At 40.3% G+C, this 23,304-nt stretch overlaps 2 protein-coding genes across 6 annotated transcripts in view; one reads left to right on the top strand and one right to left on the bottom strand.

Moving 5' to 3' along the window:
• Positions 1–1,277: 1,277 nt before the first annotated feature.
• On the bottom strand, positions 1,278–8,027 carry TRAPPC2 (trafficking protein particle complex subunit 2). 2 transcript variants are annotated; one of them, XM_081858793.1, is made up of 6 exons: positions 7,888–8,020; positions 6,725–6,886; positions 6,045–6,153; positions 5,509–5,651; positions 4,233–4,320; positions 1,278–2,545 (listed from the first exon to the last, which is right to left on the bottom strand). In XM_081858793.1, exons 3-6 carry the CDS (start codon positions 6,135–6,137, stop codon positions 2,447–2,449), a joined length of 423 nt encoding a protein of 140 aa, XP_081714919.1. In that variant the 5' UTR covers positions 6,138–6,153; positions 6,725–6,886; positions 7,888–8,020; the 3' UTR covers positions 1,278–2,446. The 2 variants fall into 2 exon arrangements, with proteins under 2 accessions (XP_081714919.1, XP_081714920.1); XM_081858794.1 differs by lacking the exon at positions 6,725–6,886 and having other exon boundaries at positions 7,888–8,027.
• The window catches only part of OFD1 (OFD1 centriole and centriolar satellite protein), a 27,018-nt gene continuing 10,673 nt past the window's right edge, over positions 6,960–23,304 (top strand). For 3 of the 4 annotated variants that reach the window (XM_081858667.1, XM_081858668.1, XM_081858665.1), the window contains exons 1-15: positions 8,955–8,993; positions 9,780–9,881; positions 10,636–10,836; positions 11,959–12,027; positions 12,455–12,485; positions 14,439–14,543; positions 16,036–16,172; positions 16,749–16,922; positions 17,463–17,569; positions 19,231–19,350; positions 20,551–20,624; positions 20,737–20,828; positions 20,961–21,150; positions 22,261–22,391; positions 22,912–23,023. In XM_081858667.1, the coding sequence (XP_081714793.1) occupies positions 8,970–8,993; positions 9,780–9,881; positions 10,636–10,836; positions 11,959–12,027; positions 12,455–12,485; positions 14,439–14,543; positions 16,036–16,172; positions 16,749–16,922; positions 17,463–17,569; positions 19,231–19,350; positions 20,551–20,624; positions 20,737–20,828; positions 20,961–21,150; positions 22,261–22,391; positions 22,912–23,023 (1,669 nt within the window). In that variant the 5' untranslated portion in view covers positions 8,955–8,969. Of the gene's footprint in view, positions 7,308–8,954; positions 8,994–9,779; positions 9,882–10,635; positions 10,837–11,958; positions 12,028–12,454; positions 12,486–14,438; positions 14,544–16,035; positions 16,173–16,748; positions 16,923–17,462; positions 17,570–19,230; positions 19,351–20,550; positions 20,625–20,736; positions 20,829–20,960; positions 21,151–22,260; positions 22,392–22,911; positions 23,024–23,304 lie in introns of those variants that run through there. The other variant, XM_081858666.1, reaches the window with a different exon arrangement.

The following is a 23,304-nucleotide window of genomic DNA, read 5'->3' as shown; positions in this document are numbered from 1 at the left end:
GAAAATAGAGCTGTGGCTGGAGATTTAGGCCATGCTTAATGGGCAGCATAGAAAAGGGCATATGATCTGAACTACTCTCTCACACATGCTAGACAAGTATGTGGCTGGATGGTTGAGTAGAGAAGTTATTTTGCTTTACCACTAGTGTGTGGAAGCGCTATACTTTTTGCCGGGGGTACTCACTATGCAAGATGCCTTATTGCCATTAGCTTTGTGAAGTTTTTGAAAATGAATGCTTTTTAAGGTGATAAACATCTCTGGTGGCCAATATGCTAATGTTATCAGTGAAAAGAGAAACACAGCATAACTTGTGGGAGGGTGACACTTCCTCAGAAGGTTTCCTATCACCCACTCATCTGCCTAACATCAGTGCAGGAAGGATCCTACAGACCTTTAAGCTGCAGGTTGACAAGGAGCTCATATACTTATTCCAGTGAATATATTGTCAAACTACAGGTTTGTGGACACTAGGCAGAAATCAGCAGAGGGGGTGAAAACTAGAGTGTGTTGGTATATGGCTGGGTGGAAAAGGAAACCATCTCTTTTATCAGTAAATATGACCTACAGGGCTTCAATACTGTTCAGACTTATTTTAGTGTTTAAACTCGAGAGCATAAGTAATGATAGAAATGTGTGTGCGCACACACACACTTTTGAAAAAACCATTGCTAATGTTCCTCAAATAAGATGTTTCCCAGAAAATAGTGACCCTACAAGTATGTGTTAACTTGGAGTGGTATTCAGCTAAGTTTTACTCAACACAGACCTATTGAAATCAATGGACCTATCTTATGTTCATTAATTTCAGTGGGTCCACTCAAGAGTAAAAGTTTGTTGAATACAACCCTCAGTCTTGTGCCCATTTTTAATGTGCTGTACCCAGTGCTGCCAGACTCTTGCTTGTAAAACAGCAACTTTCTCCTCTCCTGAAGCTCCTCATACATTTTCCAAAATTGATCCAGCAGATTGGTGGGTAGTGGGGAGAGGAAGCAGAAGTTCTGTTGCATGAGCAGAACACTGCCTGCAGAGTTTTGGGTGCCAGCCACAGTGTGTGTTCTTGAACAACACAAAGTCACAGAATCCTTGGGCCAAATGGTTTTGTGACTTGTGTTACTGTAATTCAGAGAGCTCTGAAGTATTATGACTTGTGCTAGTTATCCAAGGCATTTTCTACATATACTAAAGAAAAGAGATCTAAATGGTTAAAGACACAGCATACTCTGTACGTACTGCTGAATACTTCCTCCTGTTAAATTACAACATACCCAGGGCAGCAGTTAATATCAGAATAGTTTAATGAACTGAAAGACTTAATGACCCATTCAGAGAGCATCAATGCATATAATATTATAAATTTACATTTTATTTGGAATGTTAATTCAGAATCTCTGCAAATGAATCAAACATCACATATGTTATCCTATCACTTCAGTATGTTTATCGTGAAATGTAACCACTCAGTAGGAATGTAGCACAATGAAACTTCAATAGGCTTAAGCAAACTCTTAAGTAAAACATATAAATGAGTTATTTAATGTGAGGCTTTAGTGAGAGCCAGACTACCTATAGATGTTTTTGGCTTTCTTCCTTACTCTTTTCCAGGCTAAGGCTATATGGTCTTTCATATAAAGTACACATCACTGATGTCAAAGTTAGAGGATTAAGAATACAGGCTATTCAATCTACCTAGAATAGGACTGGATAGTGCTTAACTTGATTGGATTGTTCCCAATATAATAAGCGTATTATAGAAAACAAAGTAGTGGGATTTAGTTCTGACCTTTTAAGTTTCAGTTAAGTTGCTTGGTGTTAATACTTTGAGTAAAAACTTGAGGAGCAACAAATACGTTTTACAGGCAAAACACATCACTCTTTTTGCATCCTGTTGCTTCATTCACATGTGCACGTGATAATGAAGTCACTTGTAAGCAAATAGTGTGTTTCTGCCCACCTATGTGCTCAATTATTCCAATAAAATGGTAGCAAGTTGAACTGAGGCAATTCACTTGTAACTATGTGTTTAGGGGTAGTTGTGTTTCTGTTCTGCTATCCACACCTTTTTCATTTCAACATACCATTCTGGTATCTGGTTAGTCTTAATACTGACATAGCCCTGAACTGAATGCTTTCACACTGATCAAAAAATCCTGAGGTCTGGCTTGCTTTAGTTATTAAAAAAGCCTAGGTTCTTCATTTAACCTTTTGCCAAGCTAGCAGAGGTTCTGCTTTAAATATTTAATTTTTTAAATTTATTTTGATATATACAAATGTTTTACAGCTAGAGTGATCACCTATAATAAAGACATCTGTTAGGCTCCTGAAATTGGTTTTCATACAAGGTAAACCTTAAGTGGTTTGTTTGTTTTTTAATATAGATGAGCCTTTATAGGTTCAGAAATGTCAGATATACAGCAGGCTATTTAGGTTCTAATACAGTTATATTAACTCAACTTAAAAGATGCTTTTTCCCAAGAAACTGGACTTTTCTGTCAAATGCAGTTGATCGAATCTGAGAATTCTGTTCATAAAATGGATTCATTGCAAACTGAGGAAAGAAATTAACATAGTGAGAACATATTAGTAATTAAGACATGCCAAAAAAAGTCTAGGCTGAACCACTTTGAGTGGCTCAGTTCACACATACAGCTAAGCCAAATTACAGCCACTTTGCTCCTCTGCCATTCCTGCTGCTGTGAGCTAGGCCATAGTTTGGTTTAGTATGTTATCTGAATCCATTTTTGTGATTTATCTTGCTCTAGACAAACTGCAAAGTATTGCTCTTTGCTTACAGGTTTGCTTGTTTACAGCAAGACAAACCATGAGCCCAGGTTTGGACATGCTATGCCAAACCATGGCTTACCGCACAAGAGGAAAATGGTTTTTGTTTAGTGTTGCTTGTGAATCAGGTAAATATAACTATTCAGTTGATAAGGGTTTTTTAGAAAAGGAAAATTCAACACTGCATGAGGGTACTTCCTCTTCCAACTGAGTATCTCCAAAATCTTCACAGGATTCCCCAAACCCTGAAGCAGATTTTGGTGTACACAGGGGCTAGTGAGAGAAGTCCCACTATGCAAGCAAAAGTCTCTACTATAGGTGGGCACAACTGTTATTTCCCACTGTGATCAACCATCTCCAAATACTTTTTAGTCAATAAGTTAATGTCAGGATCTACATGACTGCTCTAGCCATACGTAGCTGTCTGATACCGCCCTAGTTTGTACTTCATATTAAACCATAGTTTAAAACAAACTATGGTGTAATGTGAACACACAGCATGCTGCTACAGAGTTCTCCACTTCTTCCCTGCTTCTGTGCCACCATTGTGAAAAACTACAGGTTTGCTATGATATATGAACCCAGGCCTGTTTCTTTCCAAACAAACCATGAGCACAATCTAAGCTTTTCAGCAGCATGGACTGGCATGGTGTGCATTCACAAGTCACAGTTTAATGCAATGTGCGAAGTGAGCTATTGTACTCTTTCTGTCCTTGAATGAGGAGGCAGGGCCACATTTCTTTGCTTCTTGTTACTGAAAAGCGAAGTAAGTGCAGATCATTTGGTTCTACTGAGAAAAACTGGCAGGAAAAAAGGGGAGTGCATACAACTCCTTCCCTCCTATGACACATGTTGCTTCCTAGTATAAGTCACTGACTCGTTTCAGAAGAGGTCTAGCTTGCCTTCCTGTATTGTCAACACAACGTGTTATACCTGTGCTGTGGAATCTCCCTTTCCATCACTTTGGGGGCGGGGCAGGGGGCAGTCCTTGTAACATAAGCCTAAATATGTCATCCTTTATAATATAAACATGCTAAGCAGCAATTTACACTTCCTTCTAAATGCGGTTCTGTTCATAGACTTGACAAGTAACTGCTAATTAACCTCTAGGTAAAAATTGAATAAGATAGGGTGCCTTTTCCAGACCAAGATTCCCAATATTAATACTGCATAGCTTCCTATACAGTGGTACCAAGGTTTACGAACTTAATCCGTTCTGGAAGTCCATTCTTAAACCAAAACCGTTCTTAAACTGAGGTGCGCTTTCCCTAATGAGGCCTCCCACTGCCGGTGCCCTTCGACTGTTGGATTCCATTCTTAGACTGAGGCAAAGTTTGTAAACTGGGACACTACTTCCGGTTTTGCAGAGTTCATAAACTGTATAGTTCGTAAACAGGGCGGTTCTTAAACAGCCAGAGGGCACAGTGCTAGCTACCTCTATTATGGATACTTACCTTTATATACAAGTCATAGACATCACTAAAGAAGTTTTTGATTCCATCTTCTTGCCTTACATCATGAAGCATTATAAATCTCATATGTAGAACAAATTAAGAAAATAACCACTTTTTTAACATTAGGGGCTGCCTAGGGGTTTTACCAACCACCCTTCCTTTATCCCTTTTGATTTCCGTCCTCTCACAGCTTGCCCCCAGTCACACCCTGTACTCCCTGTCACTTATTGGGGGCAGCAGGTATGTGTGGATAAAGGGGAAGAAAGACCACCCCCCCACTCCTGCCAGTAGCCCTACCTGGGCTGCCACTCGCTTCTCTCAGGCATGCACACTAGGTTATCAGCATGAAGACAGACGAGTGCAAGTACAATACAGAGATAAGGGTACTAAGTCAGACTAGACCTGAGGGTCCCCTAATATGATTCCTGAACTAAAAGGGAATTGCCTAGATTTGTAGTATGTGAAACAGATGGCAGACATAACCCAAGTGCACCTTGTATGAGAGGGTCAAGATGGCCTAAGCAAGTGAGCAATAACATTTGGAAATATGAAATCATACTTCCATTGGGTACAAATTGAAAGGCTGCTTGTGTGTCTCAAAAGCAACTTTTAATCCTCTCCAGATGGCGCCATGTATTTCAGTTCATAGTTGCCTCCCATTCTCAAATGAATACACTCTGGTTCTGCATTAGCTCAAAATGAGTCATGTCCATTTATCCCTTTTATTAACTACAGAATAACCAAAAATGCTCTAAAATGGGTGGGGAACCTATTTGACTACAGCCAATTCCTTATCATTATCTGCCTTACTTACTGGCTTAAAAGGGGAGCATGGGGAGACTCACAAAGCCTTTTCCAGGTCTCCTGTGCTTCCCCTTTAAGCCTCTGAAATCAGGGCCTGAAAGGGAGGGGTGAAACTTGCAAAAGGCTTTAAGATGCTTTAAGGGCCTCCAGAAGGCTCAAAGAGGAGTGAAGGAGCTGCCATAAAGTCTTTGCAAAAGGCTCTTTGAAGTATGGTAAATGAAACTACTTCAAGGGACATTTTTGCACAAGGCTTTGATCCAAATTCAGTTGATGAGCAAGGATTAAATCCTGCTTCCTTGGCTGTGCCATCTTGTTCCCTACTGGGAACAGAACCCTGCAGCCAAGGTAGGACACCATCAGTGATGTCAGCTGATGGATATGGTTTGGAGAAATTGGACCCCTTGGCAAATTGGACCCCTTGGCAGACCAAGACATGCCCACAGGTTGGAGGTTCCAGCAAAAAAGGATATGTCCTGCTGTGACAAAAGCAGAAACAAACCATTCATTAAACTTGTCCACAGTCTTCAGGTACATATTATTAGACAGCCACATGTTCTCATCTACTAGGTCAAGAGCAGCATGAGCTATGAACTGATTGAGATGGCGATGGTCATCCTGAAAAAAACAACAGAACTGAGTATGGCATAAAATAACTTTCTGTGATGCAATGCAAAACGTAATATACATTTGGCCAGTAATGCATCAGATATACAGACAGTATTCTTTCTGCCTCCATAGAATGTTAACCCAGTGTATGACTGGATGCTGAATCAGCCTGATTTGGGGGATGAAGTGGGGCTGGAGGGGAGGGAAGAGGGAGGAATCAAGCATCAATCAGATACATAGGCACTACCCCTACATAAGGGCAGTAACATTTTCAATGGCAGCAAATTTAATTAGAAACCAACTATTGACATCAAATTAATACAGACCTTGAGCTATCGGATTTCTGGACTTAGACATGCTCATGACTATGTAAAAATTCAGTATTTATACAAAAATTTGCACCTTAGACTCTACTTTACCAGCTGGTAGAAATTCCATTTCAAACACTGGATTATCATGGTGACCCACAATTACAAAGTAGAAGCTTCCAGACATGATTAAGATATTCCTCCTGAAAAAGAGCATAGATCATACAGCTGAAGACTCAAGCTGGTCTTCCTCTCCATCCTTCTTTCCTAAGTAGCTGTGCTTTCCTCTGGACCACACTAGTGAGGCCAAGAGTGGGGTCTTATTGTATGGGGAAGCCCAGAACCTCCGTTTACACTGCCCAGGCTTGCATCCTGGGAAGGTCACTTTAGTGCTGCAAATGCAGCAGTTAACTTCACCCCGGGAAGCATACTCCATTGTATCTCCAGGCAGACTGATACCAACAATAAGAAGAGCATGAGACTCTTGATTTCAAGGTCGCGGGTTCGAGCCCCACATTGGCCTAAAAGATTCCTGCAAATCACAGGGGCTAAACTAGATGACCCTCGTCGTCCTTTCCAATTATGCAGTTATATGATTCTATCATCCTGGAGGACAGTCAGGCCTCAGGGTGAGTGGGCGTGAACCGCACAGAACCTCAATGGGGAACCACCGGTGTCCCCCATTAATGTCTCTACCCTCGACCGTTCAGCGGCTACCAGTTTTACTATTTCCCAAGCAGACGTTTTAACAGGAGTAGGGAGAAGAGGTTTTACCTGAGGTCCAGAAAGCAGATACGGGAAGAAGAGAAAACAGAAGGCAGCAAGGCGCTCCTCCCGAAAACATCCGGCGCAGAGTGATGTCGTCATAGAGGTCAGCCCCTTTTATTGGTTGATTCTGATGGGCGGGTCTCTCAGCGGCGAGTTGTCGCGAGAGTTCTGCAAAGCGACGTGCTTGGCTGAGCGCTAGTAACCGCGGCAACGAGAGCCTTGAAGCGGCGGTTGGGAGCGAGTGGCAGTTGGGAGTCGGGGCGGGGCCGTTGGAAGAGGCTCTCGTCGCGCCTCAGAGGCGACTTCACGGCCGGCCGCTGCCTCCCTTTTTCTGCCCGTGTCAGAACTTCCCCGCTCACCTCGCCACAAAATAGACCCTGAAACTCGGAAGGAGGAGCTGAGAAGGGCCCCGCCGCCGCGCCTCAAGAGTTGTGCCCGGCCGGCTTCCTGAAGCGCCTCTCCTTGACCCGAGAAGCGTAGCCGCTCCCTTTCTGGCCGCCCTCGCGGTACGACCAGGCGGGCGGGGAGCGGAGTGCGCTTCTCGAGGCCGGCCAGAAAGCAGGCGGGGCGCGAAAGGTCTAGCAAAGAGGTGGGCTAGTAGGAAGGGTCGTTTTTAAAAAAACACGGAAGAGAATGTGCTCTGGACTGCGCGCAACTCGCATTGTTATTATTGGTATTATTTAGAAGGTGTCTGAAGTTTCCTAGGGACTACAAAAAAGGTCGGGAGACTCAACCTGTAGACTAGCTTACCCCCCAGTTCGTTTCACAATTGAACAGACACCGTATTGGGGAATGGGTAGGAAACGGGGAAAACCCTGGTGCTGCCCACTTCTAACATGGCCTGTATTAAATTCGGTTGCATCTAGTAGTTAAATGAAATAGGCAGCTCGAGTACTTGCAGCTGTGACAATAGCTCCTCCTCCAGGGCAAGAAGATGTATTTTTTTTTCTCTTTCTTTCCCCACGCCATTTACCACAGCAGTGGATCGAGATAACAGGGAGGCAAACTTCCTTACAGGATGAGCTGTTTGACAGAGGAGCATATTATCTCAGGAGGTGGTGGTACATGCACATAGCCAGGGGGGTTTTTTGGGTGGGGGGAGGATTTATGTTAGGGGGTAGAACCAAGCTATCTGTGATGTGATTGGTCAGTTAAGTATTTGTATTTACTTGATTTAGGGGTAGCAGCTGCCTCTCCTTGGCTACGCCTATGTGGTGGTGAGTTCTTGTAGGTGTTTAAGTAGAGATGGCCGTCACAGGTGTTGTAATCCTGCATTCCTGATCTGGTGTTGAGCAGGTCTAGATGACATCTCAGATTCCTTTCAGTTCTGTTATTCTAGAATCTTAAAACAATCGTGTCACCACATACATCAGTTTTCTGTTGATTCTGAATGTTATGCATATCGTAATTTTTCACAGGCAGAACAATCTGAGTCAGCCCGGGAGGCTGGTCACAACAAATTCTCAGTTACACCCACAGGCTTGCCAACCAGGATGAAAAGCAGTGTTTAGAAACAGAGATATGAAAGCTAGGAGATAAATGGCACCTTAAACCTAGGTTATGGGCACAACAATGGAATGTCTAAGCATGCTTTTTTAAAAAAGAATACAAAGCTGAAAATGAATGAACTACAGCTAAAATAATTCTATTCATTTTTCACATGGTGTCTAGTCCTTATCCTGCCAACCCCCCTAATATTCTTAAGCGGGTCTCTTTTCCAGTCTTCAGAGAGTAGCTAGAAGTGTGGAGGCAGAAAAAGGTCCTCCTCTTCTTCCACTCTGCAGTTTTAATCTGAAATCCTAGGCACAGCACTGTGCCCAGAGCTCAGAAACTGCTCATTTCCCTGTCACAAAATGCGCCTAGAACAATGGGAGTTTCTAACACTGATGAAAAGGGAGGGTTTTTTTGGGGGGGGGGTTGCTGCACCAGCTCTAAGTTGCCATAGCAGAGAGGCACAAATCAGACCCATCTCCAGAAAGTGGATGGGACTGAGATCCAGTGAATCCTACCCCACCTCTTGTAGTGCCCATTTCAGAGCCTCATGCTGGCTACTCTCTGTGGCAACACAACTGGCAGAAGCATTGCTGTGTTTACCACAGCTGTATAATGCAAGGGTTGACTTCGTTGTGACACTGGTCAACTCACCCATTGGGAATTGAGCCTATTATATCTACTGTACTGGCCTAATCCCCACTTCTGTTTCTTGATCATTTTAGAATTGGAAGAATATTGGGAGGTGGGATGGAATGTTATGTACATTTTGTGCACAGTAAAAGTGAGCATGTTTTAATGTATAGTCCTAAGTGTACTTATTCAGAAGTCACTGAATTCAATGGGCCTTGTTCCTTGGTAAACACACATAGGACTGCATTCTAGTTCTATTTTAGGGGCATTCAAAGTATGCTTTTGATGTACCTGTTTTCATTCATACAGAATATAACATTAAAGAATCATGCGCATTAAAGAAACAAAATAATTATAGAAAGTTCATTAGGCTGTTCAGACTTCAATAAGGCACCCTTTTTTAATTATGATGTGTGTTTCAATCCAACCTTCAGCCTTACTTGCTTCTGTTACCCTTTACACTGCCTCAATCCCTAGTCAATCTCCTTGCAAACCCATTTTAAAATTTCCATCCCATTGGGATCAAATCTATTCATATAATTTTGAGACCTGCATTTTTTTAAATGGACAAGTCTCCACTTCTTTGCCATTGCAGTTTCAATGCTTTGAATAGAACAGCTGGCAACAGAAGAACATAGGAAAGTGGCTTAGGTATATAACTAATCACGTCTGTTTACTTCCTTTGTTGAATACTGTTTTTGTAAGTACCAGGATGTTTGTTGATGGTAAATGTAAGCTACACTTCACTAATCGATAGCCCTGCATTTGCAACTCAAATAAACATGCTGATTTGATGCATGCTGCTAAGAATCACTTAAGATTTTGAAATTTGGGGTTTTGATATGCGATTATTAAAAGGCTGGCAACATTTCTGTTACCATGGCTTGTGTTTTTGGTTGTCTGCAAAAATAGCAATATTGTTTTCTCATTTTTTCAGATCCTAATGTCTTCAGATGAATTTCCAGCTCTGTCGCAAGATGAACTCCGGAGAAGACTATATCAGACATTTAAGAGCCGAGGTGTTTTGGATTCACTTAAGGTATTTGATATAATTAAGCAATATTAAAATAAGGGTTTTAATTTATTAAGCAGTATTTATACCCTGCCTACTCACTGAAATTCTCAAGGCAGCTTTCAATATATTTAAAGCACAATAAAGTAGACATTGATATAGTAGTCACAACTGTAGGGCAAAGGTGTATGTATATAAGCCATGAAATTATGAGATATATTGAAAGAAATATTACTGCCAGATTTTCTCTTGATGTATTGCTTGACTGTTCAATGCGTAAAGCATTATACACACCAGTGTAACACAAGGTTTCAGTACACTTAACATATCAAAGTCTTAAACTTTTTAAAATTTATTTAATGTTTCTTTAGGGACGCGGGTGGTGCTGTGGGTAAAACCTCAGCGCCTAGGACTTGCCGCTCACATGGTCGGCGTTTCGAATCCCCGCGGCGGGGTCCCAGCGCCTGCCAACCTAGCAGTTCGAAAGCACCTCCAGGTGCAAGTAGATAAATAGGGACCGCTTACCAGCGGGAAGGTAAACAGCGTTCTGTGTGCTGCGCTGGCTCGCCAGATGCAGCTTGTCACGCTGGCCACGTGACCCGGAAGTGTCTGCGGACAGCGCTGGCTCCCGGCCTATAGAGTGAGATGAGCGCACAACCCTAGAGTCTGGCAAGACTGGCCCGTACGGGCAGGGGTACCTTTACCTTTACCTAATGTTTCTTTTTCACTTTTTCTTCTAGAAATCCTAGTTAACAATGATATAATTTTTTCTTTGTGCCAGACACAGCTTCGAAACCAACTCATACATGATCTAATGAATCCCATTTTAAGTGGAAAAATTCAGCCACAAGCTGTTTCTAGTGAATGCAGTTCATTGTTAATTGGTGCTTCTAACAGTCTGGTGGCAGATCACCTGCGCAGATGTGGCTATGAATATTCACTGTCTGTATTCTATCCAGAAAGTGGATTAGAAAAGGATAAGGTAAGTACCTTCTTTTGAAGGATGTTAAATTATGCTCAGTACATAAATGAAGTCCTGTTTATCCAGTGCAGTTATTACATTGTCTATCAACCTATCTAGACCATCTTTAGTCCAAAAATGCATTTGTCATTTTTTAGTAAGTAAGTAAGTGTGGCCCAGTAGCAGATCTCAGCTATCTTACTGAACACACACACACCGGGCCATGCACACATTGACCCCCTAGAATCCTCAAACAATTTATAACACCACCACTCCAGAAGAGCATAATAGTGTGTGTGTGTGTGTGTACATTTTATATGTAACTACAAACAGTCCAAAAGTGGGTTGGATGTAGGAAAGCCTGTTGACTTGCCAGCAGCAGGAGACAGAAGGATCTGTTTCTGCTAGGATCAGGCCTTTAATTAGTCTTGGAAATCTCAGGAAGAAGACATTATGGGTATGTACAGCAGGATCAGGTTCATCTGTGTAGGGCAGGCACCCTCAAACTCGGCCCTCCAGATGTTTTGGGACTACAATTCCCATCACCCCTGACCATGGTTCCTATTAACGATGGATGATGGAAGTTGTAGTCCCCAAACTTCTGGAGGGCCGAGTTTGGGAATGCCTGATGTAGGGTCTTCTTTCCAATGCCTACTGAAGGTCAAATGGTCCCACAAAACATCTAAAGTACAGAGAAGAAACCACTTCAGAATGAACGCTGCTGATTGCAAAGTTAATTACAGTTGGATCAGCCAGCTTAGAAGCAGTCTGAGATATGTTATGGTAAATTCTAGGAAAGACTTTGTGCATGCATGACTGAGTGACTGTTTCTGAGCCTCTGAAGGTGAGACATTGTGTATGTGTGAACTCCTGTGTGTGTATGCAAGAGTGAATGAATGTAAGACTCAATGCGAATCATTGTGAAACTGTGTTAACTTCTGAGTGCCTATGTGTTTGGCTGCAAAAGTGTGTATGATGGCATGCAATAATTGGCCTTGATACAAACAGTGAAGGTATATGTGACATCCCAATCATTATCTCATTTTGATTTTGTTGGCTTAGTTGTTTAACTTTTTGTTTTGATAATATGGATTGTCAAATATATAATTGAGAGTTATCCGGTTTCTTTATCTCCTTTTACAGGCGCTCACCATGCAAGATTTACTACAGCTGATAAGGATCAATCCAAAGACTGATCTTTACAAAGCACTGGTAAAATAATCTTATTTCTTGCAATCTTATTTTTTGTTAAGCATTGTGTAGATAAGAATGCCGTCAAAATCCTCCACCTGCACTGTGGAAGAGGGTTAGGATAAGGTGGTAGAGACCCTTTGCTTCACTGCTGCGAAGGCCCTACTGCACTCTGTGGAATGGGAAACCATTAGTGGTTGTTCTCTCACTGGCAGAAGCCTTCAGAAAAGCCCCAAAGGGAGTACTATGGGATGCCGCCTGATCCTCAGACCCCTCTGGTGCACCTGCCTGGAATTCACACAGCAAAAAAGGGGGAAGGATATGCCCATAGCTTTTGCCCTGGCCAATGGGAGTGGCAGGGCTTGGGGCGTGGCAGCTACTTTGCAGCTCTTCAGATGGAGCTTGGGACTGCGGTATAAATTGACTAATTTTTTTTTGGTTTTTCCAGATATCAGCTTCAGAAAAAGAGAATACAAAAGGTACAGCTATAATGTAGATATATTCTAAGTAAGTTCAGATTGTAGACCACAGTCCAAAGATACTGTGTGTGTTTAAAATTATGCACACGTGTTTAAACAATTTAATTAATTGTTTAAATAACAGTTAATTGAAAACTGGGTTTAACTCAAAACCTCCAGGGTAGTTTAATTTTTTTAATGCTAGTAATAAAAGTACAGCAGTTAAAAACAGATGGAAACATTTGACATTAAAATAAGTGACCAGTGGTTTCTTTGACATTTTCACATAAGCGGATCCTGCTGCTGAAGAGGCTAGCTGCCGTTTGGAAGAGACGAGTTTGAACAGCAACTTTGGATAGCATACATAAATATTTAGACAGAAAAACAAAAGAATGCACATTTTGTGGCCACCTGAAGCCTGTGTGCAGCAATATCAAAATATAATACAAATACAAGAAAAAGTAGCATCAGTAGCCATCACAGACCTTGCTAAATAAAAAAAATTTCTGCATGTGCTGGAGTTGCCTCATTGTTGGCGCATGCCTTATTTCTAGGGATGACAATTTGGGAGAGTCGACACAGCCAGGGAAGGCCCTCTTCCTGGGTAATCCAAGTGGATGTCTTCTGGCTGTGGCTTATCCATGAAGGCCTTTGTAGGTGATGTTAGGGAATGGGCAGATTTGTGTAGGTGAAGATGTTCACTTTGATAACCTGGTCCCAAATTGTTTAGGGCCTTATACATTAATACCCAAAACTTGGTGCAGTAGCAAATTAGCAGCCAGGGCAGTTCCTTTAAAACTGGTGTTAGATGTCTGCACCCATGCATATCAATTAGTAACCTAACTGCTTCATTCTGCACAGCTTCTAGACCAATCTTATGGCAGCCCCATGTAAAACACATTGCATTAAAAGAGTATTGAGGTTACCGGTGCCTGGGTCACTGCAGCAAGACTGTCTCTAGGAATGGCTGCAGCTGGCATATCTACTGAAGCTGGTAGAAGACACTAATTTCCCCTGGAGCCACATAAGCCTCCAGTGTTAATGATGGATTCAGAAGCACCCCAGTCTATGAACCAGCTCCTGCAGAGCAAGTGCAACCTTATCCCGACCAGGCAAATTGCCTAATTCCTGGACCTGGGGACCACCTACTCACAAGACCTCCATCTTGCCTTGCTGGGTTTCTTTTTATTGGCCCTCATCTACTCCACCACTACTCTCAGTCACTGATTCTGAATCTGCACAGCTCCTGATTCAGATGTTACAGATAAATAAGAAGCACTCCCTTAATGACCATTCCCAACAGCTTTATATAGATGTTGAATAGTAGTGTGGACAAGATGGTTCCTTTCATAACTGCTAACAAACTGTTACCTAATGCTATCTGTGGAACCAGCCCCACAAATAGTGGTAGCACTGCAGAAGAGTGTCCCCTGCTCCCAGCTCGCAAGGCCGAACCAGCAGGAAAGTATTGTTGATAGTATCAAAAGCAGCTGAGTGGTAGAGTAAGAGAGTTACACTCCCCTATCTCTCTCCTGATAAAGAGCATCCAGGATGATCAAGACCAATGGAGTCTCATAACCAGGCCTGAACCCAGACTAAAATGGGTCTAGATAATCTGCTTTCTCCAGGAGTACCTGGAACTGGGCAGCCAGCACACTCTCAAACAACTTCCCTATAATATGGGTGTTGGCAACAATATGTACATGTTATATGTTAAAAATGTTGTACATGTATTGAAATGTTTCAGATATTTTTAGTTGTTTTTTAAAAAATATTTTTATGTATTATTTGCTACCATAGGCTCTTTTTGAAGAAATTTTAAAAATAAGAGGGACAGCTTTTTTTTCTTTAGAATTGTTCAACTTCCTTTCATTGGTACTCTTTTACTGTTGCAAAATAATATTTATTCCTTCTTGAGTTTGAAACTTGTCATTTGTTGGAGAAGAGATGTGTGATTAATGGTGTATCTCTAAGGCTTTCTTGTACAGATATTAACTGAACTGATAGACCATAGCCTGCATAAGCAGATCTGCAGCACAGAAACTCAGACCAGTCCCACACCTGGTAAAGAATCTCTTGGTAAGTGGAGTTACTGCAGTTGCTTTATCCTCAGACTTTAGCTATTTATATATTCAGCCTTAAGAAAGAGAATACTGTAGCATCTGTTCTGTAGCCTTGCTTTCATACTGCTTCTGACATAACTCTTTACTAACTGGAGTATATGTGCACCTTTTTACCTTTAAAAAGCATATAATCCTTCAAAAAAGTTGGGAAAGCTTTTAGCTAAGAAGGAGTTGCACATATTTATATGTTGCAGTTTCTAAATGAGGATCAAAACATAATCATGGGTTCACATTTCAACACAATATGGTTGTGAGTTTTGTGCTTTGAGAGAAAACAGAAACATTGAAAATGGTGTCTTCCCTACAGAGAGTTTTCTGGAAAGATAGGTATGTGATTGCATAGGTATGTACTAGACTGGTCCAATGAATTTGCTACACCTAGCAGCTGCACAAGTGTAGAACAAAAATAGCAGAATTATCCCCCCCCCCAAAAAAAAATCTTGCAGGGTTAAATCTTGCAGTCCTCTTCTACTTCCTGTACCTGCAGCCCAACTCTATGGTTGTGGGAAATTTCCATTTTAGCCATTGCAGAATATCCTTTATCATCACTGTACTGTATACTCCAAAACACTGCATAGGACAGAAAACATATTTCAGATGAACAGATCTAACACAAATCAAATACTAGACCAAGCAATCTATTCATAGAATGGAAGTTAGGATGGAATACAGATGCAGTCTGGAGTACAGTGGCATCTATTTAAGCTGGACATAGTTTCAGGCTGCTAGATACCTGATTTATTTCTATATTGTTTTCTCTCTTTCATTTATTCCTTGGTGCTCTTTTTAGTAGAGGTTTGTCATAGCTTTATGCTTTCAGACCCTTTAACCCCTCAGCAGAGGCAGGGGACCTATTAGTTTGGCCTTCCCTTGGAGGCTGATGGCTTCCAGGTAGCTTTGGGGGATTTTCCGACTCATATGACTGGTGCTTCTTTTGAGGCCCTGGCTAATTAGTGTAATATGTGAATGGTGCAGGCTGTTGACACAGTCAGTCACCATTGAGTGCCCTCTGCCACTTTTCAGTGGTTACTTCCTGCTTGTGGAATGCTCTCTAAAGGGACTTTTGTCTGGTGCTATATTTATCTGTTAGGCACCAGGCAAAGACTTCCTTTTAACCTAAGCTTTAGGTCATTAATTTGAAGATTTTAAAAAGTATTTGTGGGCTCTTTGGGGAGGGGGCAGGATCTGTAAGACATGTCTCTTATTTCTATAGATGTGTGATTTGGGACGGGGGGAGTTATTGATGGTGTTTATTGTAACTGGTTTTAGTATTTCTTCTTATGTTTCCATGAGTAAAGCAACCAATAAATATAAATCATCATTGGCATCATAGCATAATAAAATGAAGTAGGAGAGCTGGCCCCTATAAAAATGTCAACAATGTAAATTTATTTTGTTTAGTATGATCACATATAATGGAACCATGCCTTTTATATATTTTTTCATAGCTGAGAAACTTCAACTGATTGATGAACAGTTTGCAGACATGTATCCTCAGTGCCACAAATCTGAGTCGTTTGAAGTAAAACTTGCTGAATATAGAAAAGAAGTAGAACAACAGCTTCAAGAGGAAATGTCTCAGAAGGTGAAGGGAAATGGGAGGAGAGGCAATGATGTTTTGTCAGTCTTAATGCAAATTTTCATGTGCCTATTTGATGCTTTTGTTAGTACAACAATTTACTTATTCTCAGAGTACACAAAATACATGAAGGAAAAGCAGAGGACAAACATTTATTGATAAAGACATGGCTGTTTACATTATGATTAGTAGGAGTAATCATTGGGATTAGTTGCAGGATCAACTAAATGCTCTGTCTCAGTTGCTTGCTCACTTAACGGCCAAAATTACATTAAACAGGAGATCTGTGATTAGATCACTTTTTCTTTAAAAACTATAGGAAGTGACTTGGATCAGGGCTATAATGTGGCTTAATCCTTGCATGTATCAGTGCTTGCTGCAAATGCCTGTTCACCCAACAGCTGCTTTTAGGAAAAGGAAAATTGGGAGATCTGATTAGTTGTAGAGCAGTGGATTTACCATGGTACTTTATCACATTCTTACACAGTAGGGATTTGCTAGTCACAAGAATTAGCCATCTACCTGTGATCTAATGTTTTTATGTGACAGTTGACACTTACAATTTTATTTTGAATGCCACAGTTGCAACACTTCAAAGAGGTTGAAATAGCCAAAATTAAGATGGACGAGAGAGCACAATCCCAGAAAGAGATTTCAGAGCTTCGTAAAGAATTTGAAAAAGTTCACAGAGCCAAGTCAGAGGCTCTAAGCTCCCGAGAAAGAAATGCTATTGAGAGGCTTCAGAAGCAGCAAGAGGTAATGTTTGAAAAAATTGAACTAAATAGAATGGAGGAGTTGGGAGGTTTTATCCTATATCAAGAGCCATACTGGGAAATGTATTGGGAGTGACTATGTCTTTTGCTTGCAGGTTACTTCTATGTATCTTCCATTGTGGTTTGTTCCTAATCTGCCATTTGTGCCGAAAAATGTGACCACCTGCTATTAAAATGCACTGCATAAGTAATTGTGTGGGATGCTGTATTTGAAAAAGTGGAAATGCATCTTCCATATCCTAATATTTGCGTCTTTGCACTGTTATCCACTGAAAAATAAATAAATCATAGAACTCTTCCCATAACTCATAAGATACCTGTTTTACCTAGTTGTAACTACTGCTAAGTCTTCTAGTAGTAACTAGTTTTATCAGCAAACTGCATAATGAAGTGCAGGCAGTTCCAGCAACCAGTTAACAATAGAATGCTAGTAGTGAATACAGCCTTCCAAATCTCATATAGAATATGCAGCTGTTGCTACATTTGGGGCTGCATATAATACAAATATGTTTTTTCCCAATAGATTGATGCAAGGGAAATTTATCTGCAAAGGCAAAGCCTGCTGAAAGATATTGAAACAGTAAGATCCCGAGAGGCAGAACTGAATCAGAGAATAGAAGCTTTTGAACTGTGAGTTGTTAAACATTCATATAACTTTAGTTGGGAAAAAAACGCATATTTTTCTTGGCCTTCTAAATGCTACAGTTAGTATGAAGCTTCATTTACTCTTATTTCATTAAATGTAATGTTACACCTCTAGAAACAGTATTATCCAGCTGCTTTTAGCGGCAGAATTGTTCCCTGTTAACTGAGTTTTATGGTGTTTTATCGAAAAGTTGGCATTGCTTTGACAGTTTGTCTTGAAGTCAATACATTTTTTTGTTTTTTAATTAAACCATCTAGATACTGACAACAGTGCATGTTGATGTTTTGCCATTAGTCCTGATGTATGTTTAGGAGAATATGGGTTTGTGAACTGCTTAGAGGTTTTCCATCAAATAAGTATGTAACTTTAGTCAGTTAAATACATACAATAAATAATATTTAAGCATAGTTGCTCAGGAATCCATAATTAACTGATTAGGCAGTTTAAGTTTGTCGCCTTTTAATTCGCTTTCCCTCCCCTTCAGTTTAATGATAGATGAAAATCCCTCTGATTACCCAGAAGAGGGAGCTGGTGAACCTTTGAAATAGAGGAATAAGCTTCATCCTCCCTTGTAATTCCTTTACTTTCAGCATTTGCAGTCCTAAATAATTAGTTCGTGAGCCAGTGTTTTTAAAGATTTCCTGAAATCAGTAGTATATGTTCAACAGTAGGGTTGTCAGATTTAAGGCCTAATCTTTACCACAGCCCACATTTAAATCTGTCAGGGCTTGGTAGCTATGCTGTAAACTATCTGAAATATCAGTGATTGCTGCAGTATGCTTTAATACAGGTCTCTGTGCTCATGTAGTGCAGAGTGTAGAACTTGTAATTTGCCAGCATTTGCAGTCAAACCAGAATGGGTAATAGTGACCCTGGAGAGTTGTATGGCAGGGTAGTTTAAGTTGCCAGGATGTTTTTTGTTTTGTTTTGACATAATGAAGAAATTTGGGGTGGGGAACAGTGCCATGTGGGAAGGAGATTAAGATGATGATAAGTTTGGGATTGACTATGGGAAGTAGCATAGGTTCTGTTAAAAGTGGCTTTGCAAAGCACAGTGTGGGTGGAAGAGTTTGGATAGAGAGGGGTATTTGAAGAAGCTGACACCCAGCTTTACTGCTATTCTTGCTCTAAAGAACTGGTTGGAAGGGGGGTGTAGTTACAGAAGGGAATATTTGAATATGAAACTATTGTCCATATGATAATTATGGGAAATGTGGGGGTCTGAAGACACATTATCATCTGAGTCACTTTAAACCTACCAAGTAAAAACATAATAAGAAATCAAATAGCAAACTTAGTTCTCCATGTGTGGGTACTTGAGATGGTAGGAAGCTTGGTGAAAATCTCAGGGGTTGCAGGAGTACAAAAAAAGAGAGAACTCTTTAAAAAGAACTCTAATGGGATGGCAGAATAGCCATTTGCTTCTTACCTCAGCACACCCCCCCCACGAGGCCAGAATATTAATCCAAGATTATTGTTCTAGGCTGGCCAGGGACTTGGACAAGAGCACTCCTAGGCACATATTGCAGCATTTTGTTATGAGTTCCACTGTAATAATAAGTTCCCCATCATGTTTCTGATGCTTCTGTCACCTGATTTGTTCTGTTAGGATTGTTTTATTGTGCATTTTCTTTCTTTGCTTCAGAGCTCAAAACCTTCAAGAATCAAAAAATAAAACTGTAGAAGATGCACTTCGTCATCGAGAGGTAACTGTGAAGAACATTGAAGAGACTTACGACCAGAAACTAAAGAACGAACTCCTAAAGTAATTAATTTGCCTGTCTCCTTCAGTGACTGCATATGATGCACATAGAAAAGTAGTCGCATAGTAAAGACAAACAGAAAATACTAATAAGTGAAATATTTATGGAGCATTTTTATATACTAGGGATGCGTCTGTCAGTGTGATGGGAAGAGATGGAATTTGGAGCTCTTGCCCTATGGAAAAGAGGAGAGTAATGGAAGCAGCAAGCCTATAGAAGTTTCTTGTTCATCCTCTTGCAATGACCTGAAACTCTACTAGGGCAGGGGTGACTAGCCCACAGGTCGTATTTGCTCCCCTATATTTTTTTGTACTGTACTTTTCTGTGTGTAAGATGCCCCCATGTATAAGATTTTGGGGGACTCAAATTTAAGAAAATGGGGAAGATGGCACAAAGTTGTTGAGCTTTTTTGGGGGGGCAGCATTACCCAGGGTTGTTGAGCTCGTCTGTTCCCTTGCCGGTGTAGAAGCTGCCAATCACCTGCCCAATTGCCACAGTGTTGGCCAATAAACACCACCCATTGACACAGCAACCAATAACACGCACAATAGCCGCTGACAGCCATGGCAGAAACCAATGAAACGTACACCCTATGCACTCCCCTTGTATAAGACCACCCCCACTTTTTAGCATGATGTTTAGAGAGCAAAACCTAATCTTCTACACAGAAAAGTACGGTACTTCACACATTGCCCATGCCCACCTCTATACTTCAGTCCCTGGAGTGCTGACCAAAGGGCAATGTGATCCTCTGCCTTAAAAAGGCTAGCAATTGCTGTTTTAGGGATTTAGATTTTAATTAGGAGATGCTCAAATATTCAATATTTAATCAGGAGATGCTCAAATATTTAAACTCAGATTAAATTTTGTAGGGATGTCATGATTGAAGGAAATGCTGCTGGCCAGGGTACACAGATATACTGGCCTCTTTCCTCCTGTGCAAAATTTGAACAAAAAGAAACCAAGAGTGCAGTTTTAATCAAGTTTCAGTTGAGTTCATCTGCTTGGATTCAACTAGCTGTCAATTGTGTTTAAGACTATAATTTTATATATGGGTTCTCCCTCTGATTTGTATCTGAAGATTGAACATGGTTAGTTATCCAGGATAAAGCTACTATGACTTTAGCTATAAAGACACATGGAATTGAAACTGACAGTGCTTCAGTAATTTGGCAACACTTTGCAATGCTTTTTATTCCTAGGTATCAGCTTGAACTAAATGAAGAATACATAGCTAGAACCAAGAAAATTACTGAAGATGAGAAAAAAATTAAAGGTTTTTTTTATATCTATCTCTCTATTTTAAAAAACCCTACCACTCAAAAACAAATGTTTGACATTTATTTAATGAAATATGTCTAATATAAAACTTTCCTGTTTTTGACCAGATAAAGCTATGCTTTTGCATGAAGAGACCATTTCTCTTAATTCAAAAAAGCAAGAATTTGAACATGCTATATCACATTCAAAAGAGCTTGAGGTAGCTAAGTTAAAATGTCTGTTTTAGCAATATATTTTTACTACCATTATAATTCAGATAAATAAATTATCTAGTTATATCCTGTAAGAGGTCTGCTAACTTTTTTTTTCCTAATATGGTATTTATTTCCAGCTGGAAATAGATTCAGTCAAGGCTCAAGTTTTATTATTAAGCAAGCAAAATCAATTGATGACAAAAAAACTGGAAGAAGTCTCAGATTATCCAACACTAAAAGAAGAGAAAATGGAACTTCAGGTGCAGAATAAGCTACTCAAACAACAGTTGGAAGAGGCGCGCAATGAAAACTTGGAACTCCGAGACAGTTAGTGTTAATCTAATATTCTTTGAAAAATTTTATTAGCAAGATTTGCAAAGAAAATACATTTTAGAAATGTAATAGCATGTCTGCTCTTTTCTTTGTTTCTCTGTGTTATATGTCTATTTGTTTTTCTTTTGTGTTTCTGTCATAACTAAATGGGTTTTTCAGGGTTTTCATAGTGCTTCAGGAAGTAACTCCTAAAGTCCAAAACTACTTATCTGCACCTATCTTTTGCAAGACTGTCACTGGCACCTATTGAATAGTGACAATGACATCAATGGGCTTTCTTTAAAATTGTGTTGCAAAAGATATAAAATCTGTAGTAGCTAGCCAAAGGCTAAAGCATATGTGCTTTGCTGATTATATACAAATAACTGTGATTCAAGCAAGGAGCTAAAAAGATGACCTCAGATATAGAGGGACCTCAATTGGCTTGGTTATATGCCCTTATTATAAGTTGTATATATTATGTACTTGAGTGTTTTGATGCCCCAGAGGCTAAGATCGCCAAAAACACAGAACAATGACTCAAGTTTTTGGAGAAGATTCACCAATAGGAAGATAAGGCCTATCTGAAGTCCACTGTTTGCTCCTCTCCTTGGTTTGTTGTGCTGTGCTGTCCTCAGTATCCATGTTGATTTGTGCAAAACCCACATCAATGTTTTTATGATTATTGGATGGAACCTTATTAATCTTTCGTTAAGTCCTGATTAACGCTAAGAAGGATGTTAAGTGACTGCCTGCATCCAGGGCTTTCCAGGAGTTAAACCATTTAAATCATAGCACGGGATGCTAAAGAGTGTACAGTGGTACCTCTGATTACGTACTTAATTCGTTCCGGATTAACCTGAAACTGTTCTTAACCTGAAGGACCACTTTAGCTAATGGGGCCTCCTGCTGCTGCCACGCCGCCACGGCACAATTTCTGTTCTCATCCTGAAGCAAAGTTCTTAACCCAAGGTTAGCAGAGTCTGTAGCCTGAAGCGTATGTAACCCGAGGTACCACTGTAGTTGGATGGTCTGCTACAGAGTATCTGTTTATCAGATGCAATGTTTCCTGGCAAGGTTAGATTTTAACTTTATTCCTCCGCCCCCCCATCCTCCTTTTTATAGAGTTAAGTCGGCCATCAGCTGAATATTTGGTCCTTGAGGCAGAGCTGAAAAGAGCAAAACATGCTAGGAAGCTTGAAGGTGAAGAATCTGACACTCACAAGCAGCTCTTGGAAAAACAGTTACAAAATGAGGTAAACTACCATTTTGTTGTTGTTTACGCTCATTCTTCTAAAAAATACTTTTTAAAAACACAATAGAATCAGCATAAATTCATCAACCACATTTTCCTCACTTCAAATTATTAAAGTCTAAAACCAATGTTAAAAAATACAGTCTGATCCTGCAAAAGCAGTGCACACCCTCTACACTTGTATTTGCTGCTGAACTGAGAACTCTTTGCATGATACTAAGTAAATTGTTAGTGTTGTAAATGCTTACTGTGATAATATTATACTCGAGGAATTAGACAACTAAATTCTCCCAAATAAAGGCCAAGTGAAGACTCTACATTCATATTCTTCATTTCTCTAGATGAGGAACTGGTGCACTCAAAATCAAAATATCTGTTTCTCTCTGCCTCCCTTCCACCAGTTTATTCATTTGAGACCCAGGGGGGCTGATTGCTCATTTGTAACTATATGGATTAGTTGCTTCAGTGTGTTAAGAATGCTCTTGAATTAGTAAGGCATTTTGTCTCTGAAATCTTTTTAGATTGAACGTTGTGTGCAGCTGAAGACTCAGTTGTCGGAATGTGAAAATACTATCAGGAAGTTAAATTCACAAATGGAAGACCTTAAGCTACAACTGAAACAGACACAGACAGGTTTGAAAAATCCTCTCCACTTTTGGGCTAACTCAGAATAAGGTCAGGCTTTATTTAGAGCAATTTTATTTAAGCATTGGAGCAGATTGAAATAATACACATGAAAAATGGCATGTATTGGTTTTTTTTGTAAAAGTCTGGTATTTGATATTGTGATTTTTAAAATTTAATTTTTTTTTCTTATGGAGAAAGATCTTGACCATATGTAGACAATATCTGACAGTTTAGAAGCAGAATCAGCAAAGATTCTTGTGGCATCTTAAAGAATAACACTTTACTAT

The sequence above is a fragment of the Podarcis erhardii genome (genome assembly GCF_964252035.2).
Source record: "Podarcis erhardii genome assembly, chromosome: 4".
Taxonomy (NCBI): Eukaryota; Metazoa; Chordata; class Lepidosauria; order Squamata; family Lacertidae; genus Podarcis; species Podarcis erhardii.
This window is presented reverse-complemented; position numbering and strand designations above follow the sequence as displayed.

Excerpts from the sequence above, each read along its gene's own strand:
- TRAPPC2 (XM_081858794.1), bottom strand. The coding sequence starts at position 6,137 with ATGTCTGGAAGCTTCTACTTTGTAATTGTGGGTCACCATGATAATCCA. Across the intron at positions 5,652-6,044 it reads CTGGTAAAGTAGAGTCTAAG|GATGACCATCGCCATCTCAA; the intron begins GTGCAAATTTTT and ends TGTTTTTTTCAG. Across the intron at positions 4,321-5,508 it reads TCTGCTTTTGTCACAGCAGG|ACATATGAGATTTATAATGC; the intron begins ACATATCCTTTT and ends TTAATTTGTTCT.